Raw genomic sequence first — 16,274 nt, 5'->3', positions numbered from 1 at the left:
TGCTAATCAGCAGCTTTTTGAAACAATTAAGCTCTTTTAAGTTTTTTTTTGGAAAAAAGTATTGGGAGACTTGCTTATTAATTGTTTCTTTTTAAAATAAGGGCTTTAAATTTATAAAGGCTTATCTGTACTGTCCAGGAAAGGCTTTTTTAGTTGATTTTGAGCATTGCTGTGATGTTATATCATCAAAATATTGGGGATGAGGTAACGTGGTGACTATCACATCTAAAACTGTATCTACGTATGGAGCAGCACCATCATTCCAGAGAATACAGTTCCACTGCTCCAAAACTCAATCCTGCTCCAGAAATTCTTTTTTCTGTTGGCAATACTTGCAAGACAAGCTGTGTGTGTGCACGCATTAGGGGTCAAACGATTACTCGAGTAATTAAGAGTTACTCAATTTAAGAAAAATTTATCAATGAATTTTTTATGCCACGAGGAACCATTTAATTAACTTTAAAACGCAAAGCACGAAATTTAATGCAGACTTTTTAATGCGAAACAGCGCGCTTAGCGTTACGTCACCCACACACATGCACAGGAAGCAGGAGGAGAAGGCGGAGGTTTTTGGAGCTGTAAATTTAGGTAAATTTAACTCAACACAAATCAATTAGATTAACATTAATGTACCTTAATAACACAACATTAATATTGATTATTGTCCTATATTTAAAACTTACACTAAATTATTCATTATTAAATAATTACTCTATTTTTTTCTATTTGTGTTTTCAATGTGGAAATGTATGTTTTGAATTTAAAAATTAAACCAATTGGTCATTAATTATTAAGAGAAATTTCTTGTTCACTCTTGTTCTTTGTATTTTTAATAGGTTTTTAAGCAAGCAAATATGTTTTATCCGATTACTCGATTAATCGGATCAATTTTTCAGTAGAGTACTCTAAAACTGAAATAATCGATAGCTGCAGCCCTAGTGTGCATTTGCACATCTGTATGCTGAGCAACAATGTCGCTAAATGCATTAATTAGAAGGTGTATTTCATTGTGTGTGTGTTTAATTTAACAACCCACTTCCAAGCTACTAGACCTGCAACCAAGAAACACATCCGGGAGATCGATTTGGTCCCAATAGTCACACTGGCCCGTTTGAGCAGATCACGCTGTCGTAATGTCGTAGCTGTTCTATATAGCTGTAGGCTGAACGGGGCTGACATATGGACACTGCTTTAGAAAACAGCTGCTCAGTGTCAACTGTGCCAGAATTAAATATCAACACACCACTTTTTTTCCCCCCCACGCAAATGCCTTACAAGACCTTTCCCATAAATAAATGAACAAAGAAATCAATAATGCAGGGGGAGTGCGCCGGTCCACCGGGACCACTGTTTCTCCATTAACCTCCTGGTGGTCCTCGCATCAACAAAAACAACTAATTCCAGTTTGAAAAACAACCTCTCTCATTATTCACTTGTTAGCGTGAGGAAGCAGTCCCCACAGGCCGGCCGCTATTCTGAAGTTGCATTACCCCGAGGAAAGTGCCAGCGCTAGGTACAGTCTGTCCACAAATGAGAATCAATACAACACAAGTCTTGCCCTTTTGGAGAGGCAGCAGCAGACAGATCCAACTCCAGCAGCAGAATAAATACACCACTGTCTGTCATGGAGCTCCAGGGTATGTGGACTACAGAAGGATAAAGAGTTTTAGAAACGGAGGAGGTCAAATGAAAGACTGTGTCATTGTACAATGATGCAACAAGGATAAACAAAACCGGTTTGACAATCAGATAACAAAAGCATTAGAAAGCAGTTGGCACAGCTTACCAATGATGATCACGCTTATATGTTAACATTACTCTGAATATGCATGGTGAGTGGAGTGTACCGTATTTTTTGCACTATAGGGTGCACCAAATTATAAGGTCCACTGTTAATAAACTTCTATGCATTCTGCAACACTAGCAAAGCACAGGGGTGTTTCCTTCTAATTCAGCAGTTATGCAGAGCTGTAAAGCTGGACAAGTAAAGTAGACAAAGCTGTAATTACAAAAAAAACAAACTTCTGAATGATGAAAAAGTTAGTGCTTAGCCTGTCTAGCGGTTAATGCTAATTTTGCTCCAGTGAAAACACTTACATGCATTACAATGCGTTATATGATATTTTGCATTTCATGCAAACATGTCCACAGAAAGAAGTTGGGCAGTAGTGTATTTACAATGTACCTAATGAGAGATGAGAGCATTAAAGTAATAAAAGTGCCAATAAACTGTTTAATACTGCTAATAACTGCTGTTACTGCTCTTAGTGTGCTGTGCAGCCATCTTAGATTCTGAAAGTGAGGTTAAAGAGGCTTTTCAGACATTCAGAGTATAAAATCAGACTTGTGTGAGAGTTTAAGTTAACTTATATATGGCAATTAGCCATATTTAAAGGTAGCACAGTCTCATTCATTACTCCTTACCCAAATGTGACCAACCAACAAAACCAACAGAAGGTTTGTACCCATTTCTTTATGAACAGTCCAAAAGAAATCCTCCAAAATTGCCTACAACATTTTTTTACATGTATTTTCCCTGAAAATTTACAAGATTTCATCTTTCTCTTGAAAAGAAAGTTTTTTTTTTTTTTTTTTGGACAGCAACTATGTCAGATTTTCAGTTGAAATTAAGTGAAATCTCAGTTGACGAAACTAATTGGAATATGGTGCATTTAGTATACGGCATCAACTTTACAACTTTTCTTCGTTTTTTAAATCATTTAATGTCTTTTTTTAGTTCTCCAAAAAAACTCAACATTCTACAACTCTATTTTGTGTACTTTACAATATTTTTCGATGTATACTGTTCAAATAATTTATTACAGAATTGCTTTGGTCCAGAAGGCCTTCACCATGACCGGCACAAACAGCTGACACCACTCTTATCACTAGTGTGAATGTGTGTGTGTGTGTGTGTGTGTGTGTGTATGTGTGTATTCACTGCCACGAATGGGTTAAACGTAGAGGGTGGATTCCGCTGAACTTCTGTTCGATGTTGCCAAGTGTGCTAAATCATAACCTTAATCTTAACCACAAGTGATGCATTATAAAAATCCATTATAGGACCTCAGGGCCTGCAGCCTGGTGACCAATGACCCAACCCCCCCTGCCCCCAAACCTGGTCTCAGAACAGCAGCCTTTTAACTTTTAATCCAGCTTCCTGTCTGCTCGGCTTGGACAGTCTCACTGACCACACCAGAGCGGAGCGGATGCTGGAGGCTGGAGTCTGGAGACGGCCGTCTGCTGCACAGAGCAGAGATGCTCCTGTGCTGCTAAAAGGAGCAGTATTGATAAAAGCTCAAACGTGCTGTCAGTCTGTAAGCTGTGGGGTGCCACACACACACACAATGTATCGGTATCATGTGTGTATAAGTGTGTGTATTTATATGCGGTGTGGTGTGTGACCTCTGCAGTCTGCAGTAATGAAAGAGTCTGGTCTGACAGGTGAGGCGGTAATGAGTAGTCTCATAAGGCCATGGCTGACAGCTCTATAAGCCTGCACTCTTCAAAACCGGCTCCCATTAAGCGCGGCCCGGCCCGGCTAACACAGTGACGGCTAAAAAACAAAGAGCTCTCCTCATCACCCACTCCTCGCCTCACCCCCGGCTCATCAGCGCTGCCCACCGCTAAACGCGCCCACTTCAAACCGCCCAGCGCTAATGGCCAACACACTTCCAGCACGGCCTGCTTCCAGCAGAGCTCTGCACCTCCTGGAGACCAATCCACAATAAAGAGAGCATGATGACACGTTGCTTTCAAGCTCCAGCTCAAAGCAAGATTCTAGAGTGCTGCCTCTCTGTTCTGAGACCCCACTGATATGATGGGTCTGGGTGCAGTTTCCATGTTTTTGTAATACTTAACATGATGAGGTTTGGGGCACAGATTGAACAGTTAAGGGAGGGTAAACAGTTAAAGTTAGTTCCGACCCTGCAATGTGATTGGCTGAGAGGCGTTCTATGAGTGCCATTATCAGTCGGTAATGCACTGTAACAGAAGCTCTCTATGTATTACTCCACCACATACAGGTAACTTAGCATCGATGCAGCGCTTACAAGCCAAACAGCGCAGCTACAAACAATTAAACAATTTTATCTGCAGAGTTTTTAGGACCAAGCAAAACATATTTCGCCCTCCTCTTTAACTCGAAATACACAAAGCTTAAAAAACAACTTGGAAAAAATTTGGGAAGGTGCTGATAGTTTGGCTAGCCAATGTGTCCCCTGAATACCTATTCTTATGAATGCGTTAAGCTATGTAAAGTTGCGGGCACTGCTGACACAGATGTGCCAATGCACACACACACAGCTCGAGCTCAAAAATCCCTGTTAAAAAAAAAAAAAAAAAAGACCAGGTGTGGCCAAAAGAGGTATAAAGCACCCCACCATGGACTTGTGGAACTGAGTTTCTTTGGAACAACAGTGCTCCGTCCAGTACTTTTGGGATGAAACGGGAATGAGTTGAGAAGTTATGGAAGAGGTGAGGCTTTGATAATACAAATTCCTGATTGAATACCGCTTTTGATGCTGAATGCAATCAAATCCACAACATCCACAAGTTTCCAACACCCAGTAGAAAGCCCTTTCTGAGCAGAAGAGATAATACGGCCCACAAAAACAGCATAAAGTGATTTTGTTTAATACCCTGGATAAAAAAAAAAAGAAGAAAAGAAAAATGAATGGGCAGGTGTCCCAATACTTTTGTCCACCATGTATATTTGCCCAATCCTGTATAAGCACAAGTGCTGGCTCTTTTCTCATACATTTGCTCGTTTGGCAGTTCATCTGTAGTCATTTGTCGTCTAGACAATTGGTATGAACACAGGATTATAAACAGAGTCAGATCTAATTAGTGATGAGTTTCTGTTGTATCATTAAAGAGATCATATCTGCTCCTCTCCAGGGAATAGGAGATTAAAAGGTGACACCACGGCGCTACTATAAAATTTCACCTGCTTTTATGGCCTTTAAAATGAATCAAAGCTGAAAACAATCCGCTTATATCAAATGGTTAGGCGGCACGTAATGCGGCCCGGCCGCCTCATATATCAGCCTAGTCATGGAATCTGGCACCCTTCGGGGCCAAGGCGAGCAGTCGATGAAAATACCTCTGTGCTGATCTAACCCCACTAAATAAATAAATAAGGAGCTCTGGCGGAAAGGAGTGGAACAGCCGGTGAGGGAACAGCCAGTCCCAGTGCATGGTGAGGTGGGGTGTGTGTGCGTGTGTGTATGTGTGTGTTTGTACACTGTATAGATGTGTGTGTGTGTGTGTGTGTGTGTGTGTGGTGGGGGAGTGTGTTATCCTGAGGAAGCGATAAAGGCCTTCCCGGAGGAAAGTGCTCGCTGACCTGTTGTCGCCGGTGATGCAGGCGGCGCAGGTCCCTGTGGGCTCCTCGCTCTGCTCGTAGTAGTGCGCATCCACATGAGACTCCTCCGCCTTCTCCTTCAGGATCTCCCCAAACTTGTCTTTTCCGATGCAGCCGAAGAAGGTGGCCACTTTATGGGGCTTCTGGATCATCCACTGAAAGGAGGACAGGGGAGAAAAAAAAAAAGGGGGGGGGGACAGACAGTGAGAGAAAGGAAAAGCGAGTATTGTGAAATGTAAACAGATTCTGAATTGGAGCATGGAAAAAAAAAAGGGGGGGGGGGGGGGGGTGCACTGGGTGACGTTGGATTTGCTGGGCTGGAAATAGCACTTCCAACGTCTGGGAGGTTTTCTGTGCAGACTGGTACAATTCCTGGAAAGGCAGTGGGAAGGCACAAGAGAGATTGCGACTAGAGGGCTGTACTAACAAAGCCCCAGAGGGAGAATACAAACTCAAAACAGGAAGTAATAGCACTCTGAGGAGGACCAACAACGCTCCTCCTATAAACTCCCTGATTTCTTCATACAGTACCAGTCAAAAGTATAGAGACACCTTCTCATTCAATGTTTTTATGTATTTCGTTATTTAATGTGTTTTCTACATGGTAGATTAATAAGATCAAAAGACATCAAAACAATTAAGGGACACAGATGGAATTACATAGTAAACAAAAATGTGTTTGGACCATAGGGTGAAGAAACAGCAGCAAGTAATGTTCAGCACCTTCAGGAACTCCTTCAAGACTTTAAAATACCTTTTCCAGGTGATACCTGGTGACTCTAACTCACGAAGACACTTAGATTAAAATACCAAGAGTGTGCAGATCTGTTGTCAAAGCTAAATGTGGTTCATTTAAACATAAAACATATTCTGGTTAAACACTTAGTTTACAAAATAATTCCATGTGTTCGTGTATAGCTTTAAATTCTTCAATATTAGAATTACAATGATAAAAAAAAAAAAAAAAACATTACATGAGAAACCTGTACAGTCAAACCTTTGACTGGTACAGTATATATCATTATCAATATACATTACTTGCTGAACAATTAATTGCTGAACATTCTGCAAGTGTCTTCAGTTCTTTTTGAAAATGAAAAACAGTATGAAAGTTGTGATGTCACTGATGTCAAAGTTACTGTTTTTTCTTTTTTTTATATTTTGTTTTATAAAGTGGCGGGGTTATTTGAAGATGATTGGGAAGGGACAGGGAATTCTTGGACATGTTTAATTGGCTTGGTATTTTTATTAAAATAAGTAAAAAAATTAAAATGCCTAAAAATGCCTAAATTATTTTACAGTATTTAAAAATGGTTGTCTTTTTTAACCATTTATTGTTTAATTGTTTAATCTAAATCAGGTAGCACTGCAGACACGGCAAAAGCCACCCCCGCCCTTTTTATTAAACTGTATAAAAACTGTATAAAATGTAAAAACAAAAGTAACATAAAAAGTTTATATACCTTTTTTTTTTAGAAAATCTTAAAAAATATGTTAAATGGTGTTCCTCAGAAATTTTAACTTAGCATAGTTTAAAAAAGAAAATTTAAAATACTATGTTATTGATACTGATAATAAACCATATTAAAGCAAATTCATTTTATTCCTATGTTTATCTGGTCTGGTTTACAGAAAGTTCACATAACTTGTGTTATCCTTGAAAAAAAAATTACAGTTGATTACAGTTGATTAAGTGTTATTCACGGACTGTTCTGAGTGAGTGACTGGACTGAACAAACTCTAACAAAGGCTGAGGGGGGGGGGGGGGGGTGTGGGTTTGGGTCTTTGGACAGAAAGGTATTACGGGCGACAGAGAGCAGGCCCATAGAAGGAAATGGAGGAGGCAGCAGCACATGCCTGTGCTAAACTAGATTAAAGTGGAACACTTATTCCAGTGCCCTGGATGCTGCCTAGCCACACAAACACTGTGACTTTGCCACTTTTATGGGGATAATGAAAAGGACTTTCCAGGTTTTTAGTGCTCTGGGCTTTAACCTCCGAAGATTTATTGCGCTACGCGACGCTACGCTTGCTTGTTTAACTGCAACCTTGCTATGGCTGTTGATGGGGCCCCTTGTGAATGAGTCGCTCCCGCTGGCAGGGATGACCTGCATACGCGAGAAATTCATCACTCCTGCTAGATAACCGTATCCATCAACAAGAGAGAAACGCTCAGGCCTAATCACGACGCGCCAGAGCTTCTATATGCCTCCACGCTAATTAATGCAGCTAACATGAAAACCTATCCTCAGAGGAAGAAGCGGCGCGGCCGTACACGCAGGCTATAAAATATGACAAATAACTCACGGAGCACTGGGTAACACCTTTGGCTCATTTGTTTTATGCTATTGTTTATTCCCATAACAAAAGCAAAGATGTAACATACGCCAGAGAGCAATTCAACATGTGGAACTGCCTGCAGTAATAATTGTATCCAAGGAACAGAACAAAACAGAGCTGCTCCATAAATTGTTTGATAGTCATTATGGCAATATTGACTTTTGCAATACTATTAGTTCTGTTGTCAAGTGTGGGGACTGTGAGGGGCTCAGCTCAGATGCTCTTAAACTGTTTTTTGGGCCTTTTTTAAAAGATGTGTTTGGAATAAGTACAGTGCTGTAGAAGCCACTGATTTTATCATCTTCAGCTTTTTTATTTTGGAAAAAAATTGGGAAGTTTATGTCCAAAAATTGCTGGTATTTGATTGAATCTATTCTTCTCTTTCCCAGTAAAATGTTTCCTAATGCCACTGGCTGCAACACAGTCCAACAGCAACATCAACCCACCCCCATGCTTAACAGTTGGAAATGCATTCTTAAATTTTTTTATCTCAAATATATTTTTGTAATGAACAAAATGCATCATGCTTGTGTTTTGATTTTTCATTAAAAAACGTCTGACATTGAAATGTATGGTGTGGATGTGGGTAAGGTTTTTAATAGATATATGGATGAGTGCACCACCACTCCAGAGCGTCCTAAATCTTCATGCTCAAGTTCTTTTGCAGTCAAACAACATTCTGATTTACCTTACTATTAATCTAACTATTAATCCTAGGAGGAGTTAGCTCTGAAAGTTGGTCCTGAGATAGCTAGACAGATAGCTAGACGGATAGCTAGACAGATAGCTAGACGGATAGCTAGACGGATAGCTAGACGGATAGTAAGATAGCTAGAGAGATAGTTAGAGAGATAGCAATATATACATAGAGATAGCTAGACAGATGGAAATATATAGACAGAGATAGCTAGACCGATAGCAATAGATAGATAGAGATAGCTAGACAGAGAGCAATATATAGATATAGATAGCTAGACAGATAGCAATATATACAGTTGAGGACGATATTATTAGCCCCCTTACAAAATAGTCCTTGTTTTCTAAGGATTTTCCAAGTGATATTAACCAGAGCAAAATAAACTAAACACAGCTTTTTTAGCGTAGTTTTATTTTGGATGCTTACACTATATTGTATTCCACTCAGAAATGAAGATATTACACAAAACACAAAAACTATCAGGGTCAAAATTATTAGCCCCCCACATCCTAATAGTTAATTGTGTATCCTTTTTGCTGGATTACTGCCTGCAGACGTTTGTTGTAGTTTACAACAAGTCTCTCACACTTCATTTGAGGAATCCTGGCCCATTCTTCTTTGGCAAATCTCTCCTCTAGATTCGATGGTTGTCTTGCATGGACATTTTTCTTTAGGTCACCCCACAGATTTTCTATTGGATTTAAGTCAGGGCTTTGTGCAGGCCATTCAATGACATTCACTTTGGTCATCTGGAGATAGTTCTTCACCAGGAGGGATGTGTGTTTAGGATCATTGTCATGTTGGAAAATGAAGTGACGTCTCAGACCCAGTTTCACAGCTGACTGCTTAAGGTTCTCTTTCAAAATAGTCACATATTTTTCTTTATTCATGATTCCATCCACCTTGACAAGATTTCCAGTTCCAGATGCACTGAAGCATCCCCATAGCATAATACTCCCACCACCATGCTTCACTGTGGGGATGGTGTTCTTTGGGTTGAATGCCTGTCCTTTTTTTCTCCAAACATAAGCAGTGTCCCTGTGGCCAAAGAGCTCTAGTTTAGTCTCATCAGACCATAAGACACGCTTCCAGTATGAATAATTTTTCTCCAGGTTGTCCCGAGCATACTTAAGTCTTGCTTGAAGGTGCCTCTTCCTCAAAAGTGGAGTTTTTCTTGGTCTGCACGCTCGCAGGTCATTCCTGTGCAGAGCTCTAGTGATGGTCTTCTTAGAGACTATGATTCCCGATGTGGCCAAGTCATTTGGCAGTGCCTTGGAAGTTAATCTGGGGTCTCTAGACACATTTCTCACTAGTATTCTTTCCAGTCTCTCTGAAATCTTTCTCTTTCTACCTCTGCCAGGCTTGTTCTGCACTGTGTTGCTGTCTTTGAATCTCTGAATGATGCCTCTCACTCCAGTTCTTGACACTTGGAAACGCTTGGATATCTTTGTATATCCCTCTCCTGCTTTGTGTGCATCAATAATTCTTTTTCTCAGGTCCAAACTGATTTCCTTTGTTTTTGGCATGTTGCTTCCTCAACTGCCAGCTCCATAATGAGGCTTTATACCATGTTTTAACTTAAATGAGTTAATTAACTTAACTTAATTGAGTGCAGTCATCTGTTTCACCTGATCACCTTTATGCACATCACCTGAGAAGGTAAAGCACATCACTGCACAAAAGTGGCTTGTGTGATGACTTAATAAATGTTAATTTCTTAAAGGGGGCTAATAATAATGTCCCTGGTCATTTTAGCTTATTCTTACAGAATAATATTTTGGTGCACAAATATAAATATTTTGGTCCTTCTAATGAAAAATTGTATGTTCAGAAATGCTCTGTTAGAACTGCCTTGCTCTGCTAAAAAGGATCTTGCCAGAATCTTGAGGAGACTTAAAATTTCATAGGGGGGCTAATAATATCGTCCTCAACTGTAGATATAGATAGCTAGACAGATAGCAATATATAGATAGAGATAGCTAGACAGAGAGCAATATGTAGAGATAGCTAGACAGATAGCAATATATAGAGATAGCTAGACAGAGAGCAATATATAGAGAGATAGCTAGACAGAGAGCAATATATAAATAGAGATAGCTAGACAGATGGAAATATATAGACAGAGATAGCTAGACAGACAGCAATAGACAGAGATAGCTAGACAGACATCAATATACAGAGATAGCTTGACCAATAGCAATAGATAGATAGAGATAGCTAGACAGAGAGCAATATATAGATAGAGATAGCTAGACAGAGAGCAATATATAGATACAGATAGCTAGACAGAGAGCAATATATAGATATAGATAGCTAAACAGAGATCAATGTAGATTGAGATAGCTAGACAGATAGCTACACAGATGGAAATATATAGACAGAGATAGCTAGACAGATAGCAATATACAGAGATAGCTAGACAGATAGCAATATATAGATAGAGATAGCTAGACAGAGAGCAATATATAGATAGAGATAGCTAGACAGAGAGCAATATATAGATATAGATACCTAGACAGAGAGCAATGTAGATAGAGATAGCTAGACAGATAGCTACACAGATGGAAATATATAGACAGAGATAGCTAGACAGATAGCAATATACAGAGATAGCTAGACAGATAGCAATATATAGATAGAGATAGCTAGACAGAGAGCAATATATAGATAGAGATAGCTAGACAGATAGCAATATATAGATAGATATAGCTAGACAGAGAGCAATATATTGATAGAGATAGCTAGACAGATAGCAATATATAGATAGAGATAGCTAGACAGATAGCAATATATAGATAGAGATAGCTGGACAGAGAGCAATATATAGATAGAGATAGCTAGACAGATAGCAATATATAGATAGAGATAGCTAGACAGATAGCAATATATAGATAGAGATAGCTAGACAGATAGCAATATATAGATAGAGATAGCTAGACAGATAACAATATACAGAGATAGCTCGGCCAATAGCAATAGATAGAGATAGCTAGACAGAGAGCACATTATAGATATAGATAGCTAGACAGAGAGCAATATATAGATAGAGATAGCTAGACAGATGGAAATATATAGACAGAGATAGCTAGACCGATAGCAATAGATAGATAGAGATAGCTAGACAGAGAGCAATATATAGATATAGATAGCTAGACAGATGGAAATATATAGACAGAGATAGCTAGACAGACAGCAATATACAGAGATAGCTTGACCAATAGCAATAGATAGATAGAGATAGCTAGACAGATAGCAATATATAGATAGAGATAGCTAGACAGAAAGCAATATATAGATAGAGATAGCTAGACAGAGAGCAATATATAGATATAGATAGCTACACAGAGATCAATGTATAGATAGAGATAGCTAGACAGATAGCAATATATAGATAGAGATAGCTAGACAGAGAGCAATATATAGATAGAGATAGCTAGACAGAGAGCAATATATAGATATAGATAGCTAGACAGAGAGCAATGTATAGATAGAGATAGCTAGACAGATAGCTACACAGATGGAAATATATAGACAGAGATAGCTAGACAGATAGCAATATACAGAGATAGCTAGACAGATAGCAACATATAGATAGAGATAGCCAGACAGAGAGCAATATATAGATAGAGATAGCTAGACAGAGAGCAATATATAGATAGAGATAGCTAGACAGATAGCAATATATAGATAGAGATAGCTAGACAGATAACAATATATAGATAGAGATAGCTGGACAGATAGCAATATATAGATAGAGATAGCTGGACAGAGAGCAATATATAGATAGAGATAGCTAGACAGATAGCAATATATAGATAGAGATAGCTAGACAGATAACAATATACAGAGATAGCTAGGCCAATAGCAATAGATAGATAGAGATAGCTGGACAGATAGCAATATATAGATAGAGATAGCTGGACAGAGAGCAATATATAGATAGAGATAGCTGGACAGAGAGCAATATATAGATAGAGATAGCTAGACAGATAGCAATATATAGATAGAGATAGCTAGACAGATAGCAATATATAGATAGAGATAGCTAGACAGATAGCAATATATAGATAGAGATAGCTAGACAGATAACAATATACAGAGATAGCTCGGCCAATAGCAATAGATAGAGATAGCTAGACAGAGAGCACATTATAGATATAGATAGCTAGACAGAGAGCAATATATAGATAGAGATAGCTAGACAGATGGAAATATATAGACAGAGATAGCTAGACCGATAGCAATAGATAGATAGAGATAGCTAGACAGATAACTACACAGATGGAAATATATAGACAGAGATAGCTAGACAGATAGCAATATACAGAGATAGCTAGACAGATAGCAATATATAGATAGAGATAGCTAGACAGAGAGCAATATATAGACAGAGATAGCTAGACAGATAGCAATATATAGAGAGAGATAGCTAGACAGAGAGCAATATATAGATAGAGATAGCTAGACAGAGATCAATGTATAGATAGAGGTAGCTAGACAGATAGCAATATATAGATAGAGATAGCTAGACAGAGAGCAATATATAGATACAGATTAGGGCTGCCACAAACGATTATTTTTATAGTCGACTAATCACCGATTATTTTTTATGATTAGTCGACTAATCGGATCATACGTTAATTGAATATAAAACACAGTTTATCACAATAGAATGCAGCTGCTATTATACAACCAACATTAGATTTCAGCTATATGCTAACTAAAACCTTTAATGAAATATGCAGCTTGTTGTAACAGACAATTATTTTACTGTTTAGCATAAAGTGTAAACAACTGTGTAAAATAAGGATAAGGCACTGGCATTTATGAAACATCTCAACCGTGAGGTTGTTTGAACTATTATGAAAAAATAGTTTATTAATAAAAAATGCCTCTCTGTCCAGATATTGTGTACATTACCGTACACAGGGCAGCGGTCTGCACAGATCTGATTGGCAGAGGAGAGCGTTTGGTGATTTTACACCACACATGACTGATCTGTGAGTTTACTGCACCGAAAAGCACTGAAAACAGAAGCCACTGTCAGAATGAAATCCTTCTCTGTAGTTTATCGGTTTGGGACGGCATTTGTGACAACGTCTGGGTCCGGATCCGGATCGCGGTCCGCCTATTAGTGACCTCTGTTTTCAAGCTATCAAGATGAGTAAGTTAAGTACTAAGTTAACGCTCTGTTTACGCTAATTTTAGCAGCTAAATAGCAATTTAGCTTCTTCGTCATTTAATCAGCCACAACATGCCTCCTTTTCAGGTGCTCGTGCATCGCGGTTGTGCTGCCGAGGAAGGCAAGTTCTTCATTGCAGATATTGCATTGCACGCGTTTCACTTTTATTTTCTTGGTGATCCCACACTTTTGAGTTCTGTAGTGGGGTAGCATGAAACCAGAGCCTGTCTGTATAATGTCCTGAGATGTCGTCCACTACCTACCCCGGTTTCCACTACTGCGCATGTGCGTCCAGGACAGAAAGGCAGTCGCAGCAGTTTGGAGAGAAAAACAAAGAAAAAAAAAAAAAACGACTAATCGACTATTAAATTAGTCGTCGACTATTTTAATAGTCGACATAATCGTGACTAGTCGACTAATCGTGGCAGCCCTAATACAGATAGCTAGATATAGATAGCTACACAGAGATCAATGTATAGATAGAGATAGCTAGACAGATAGCAATATATAGATAGAGATAGCTAGACAGAGAGCAATATATAGATAGAGATAGCTAGACAGAGAGCAATATATAGATATAGATAGCTAGACAGATAACAATATACAGAGATAGCTAGGCCAATAGCAATAGATAGAGATAGCTAGAGTAACTCCGCATACTCCGCTAGTAACTCCGCATTCTATTTTTTATTTTTTTTTTGGTGAGGGAAAATATAAAATGCACCAGAAACACTAACCATTAGAATTAGATACAGGAGATAGAAAAAAAGAGATAAAATCTCCAGTACACTCATGAAGGTATAAGACCTTAAAAGTTGACAGTTTAAATACAATGTATAATACAATTACTCTTATCTTTACATTTATATGTTTAAATATTTGCATTTACATGAACATTTAAATAAAAGCATGGCCTACAGGCATCAGGCCACAATTTCCATATCAGTGTATCCTTACTGGACTACTACAGGTGTTCCTAATTCCACTCCTGGAGTCCACACTACACACGTTACTTTGTTTTCCCTTCGTCTAGCATGCTTGATTGAAGGGACATTGGGAACTGTTTGTCTGTTATGTTCACATGCGATCAGAGAAAGCTCTGGCTCAGGATACACTAGGGTAAAAAAAGAGCTTGGAACATGGTGTTCACCACCACGTGTATTTGCCACTTTATTAGTTGTGGAGCTGTTCAGTGCAGGGACATGGTGCTCCTGACAAGCCTCGTGTGAAACGGAGCAATGTTCTAACCTTTGCGTGTGAGACAGAAAACAAAACACAGTGTTCTTTATTTAAAGCATTCGTACTGCAGGCATGAGAAGTGTACACAAACACTACCAAACAAGAGTGAGCACCTTGGTAACCCTTTAGTCCTCTTCTTTTGCTTTCGTCCTTGAATTTCTATGGACTAAGTCAAGTTTCAACTGCATGCACAGACCCAACCTATATATTTTGTCAATTTGATGGAGTAGTTTACCAGTTTATCTACTAAAAGCTACTTTTCAGCATTATGCAAAAGCAATATCACCATGTCACAAAGCAGCCAGTGCCCCCCTTAATGCAGTGCGCCTTATAGTGCGAAAAATACAGTGCATTTCCCTCATCTGCTGAATTGCCACAGACAGTAGGCACAGATCCCTCCATCAGATGAAGTCTGCTGGCTAAACCTGCTGTGTAATTGTGCAATTAAAAATTTAATTAAATTAAAAATACAAAAAAATGCAAAAAGTGAGAGTTTTGCATAATAAATTTTAGGGCTGCAAGATGTTGGAAACCTTTTACATTGCAAACGTTCTCTTTTCGGCGATATTAAACAATGCAGGGCCCATGACATCAACAGCCCCGCCCCCACCCATGCCCTGTCTCGCATCCAGATCGATCAAGAGCTGGGTCACTGCCGAGCACTCAAAACCAGAGGAAAACAGCAAAACAGTAATCAGCACTTTAATCAGGCATTTAAATTGCTTTTTTAAAATAGTATATATAAGCGTTTTTTTTTTTTTTTAGGAGGTGAACAGCTTTCGACACGTGCAATTACAAGCACCTGCCCAAACATGGAGGAGGATGGAGGCCATGCGGTTACCTCATGTTTACTCCTTACTCACGCTCCCCCTCCCCCTCACGCTTCTCAGGCAGCAGCAGTCTGTCACTCACACAGACACAGAGACAGAGCTGTGTATCTACAGTACTTCTTGCGTCAAGAATCAAAACATTGCAACATGACGTGTTTGATTTGATTGCCTTAGATGACATTGCACGTCCTGCGATGTGACTATTGCGCACATCACAATGACTATGCTTAAACATTATATCGTACAGCCCTAATAAATATAATAAATAGTGCTGCAACTAATGATTATTTTGGTAGTCGATTCATCTGATGATTATTTTTACGATTAGTCGACGATTATTTCTGCCATGTTCATCATCTCTACGATAGAATGATAAAAACGAAATGTCTAGATGTTGTTTAAAAGTGGAAAGTACTGATATTTAGTGGTTAAAAATGTAATCTGTAGTGTCTGGGCACTTTTGGAGTGAGCTATTTACCCATCTCCCATTGCATTCTGTACCCAGCACTTTGTGTAATGCGGTACTGCAACAAATTAAAGAAAATAGTCGACAATGAAATTTGTAGTTGACAAATTTAAATAATGGACATTGTCGATTATATCGACTTATCGTTGCAGCCT

General features: G+C 38.9%; 1 protein-coding gene across 4 annotated transcripts in view; it reads right to left on the bottom strand.

Annotated features, from left to right (window-relative positions):
• Positions 1–16,274, bottom strand: part of adka (adenosine kinase a) — a 254,337-nt gene that overhangs the window by 129,761 nt on the left and 108,302 nt on the right. For all 4 annotated transcript variants that reach the window (XM_022684666.2, XM_022684667.2, XM_022684668.2 and 1 more), the window contains one exon: positions 5,348–5,520. In XM_022684666.2, coding sequence (XP_022540387.1) covers positions 5,348–5,520 — 173 coding nt within the window. The remainder of the gene's footprint in view (positions 1–5,347; positions 5,521–16,274) is intronic.

The sequence above is a fragment of the Astyanax mexicanus genome, chromosome 7 (assembly GCF_023375975.1).
Source record: "Astyanax mexicanus isolate ESR-SI-001 chromosome 7, AstMex3_surface, whole genome shotgun sequence".
Taxonomy (NCBI): Eukaryota; Metazoa; Chordata; class Actinopteri; order Characiformes; family Acestrorhamphidae; genus Astyanax; species Astyanax mexicanus.
This window is presented reverse-complemented; position numbering and strand designations above follow the sequence as displayed.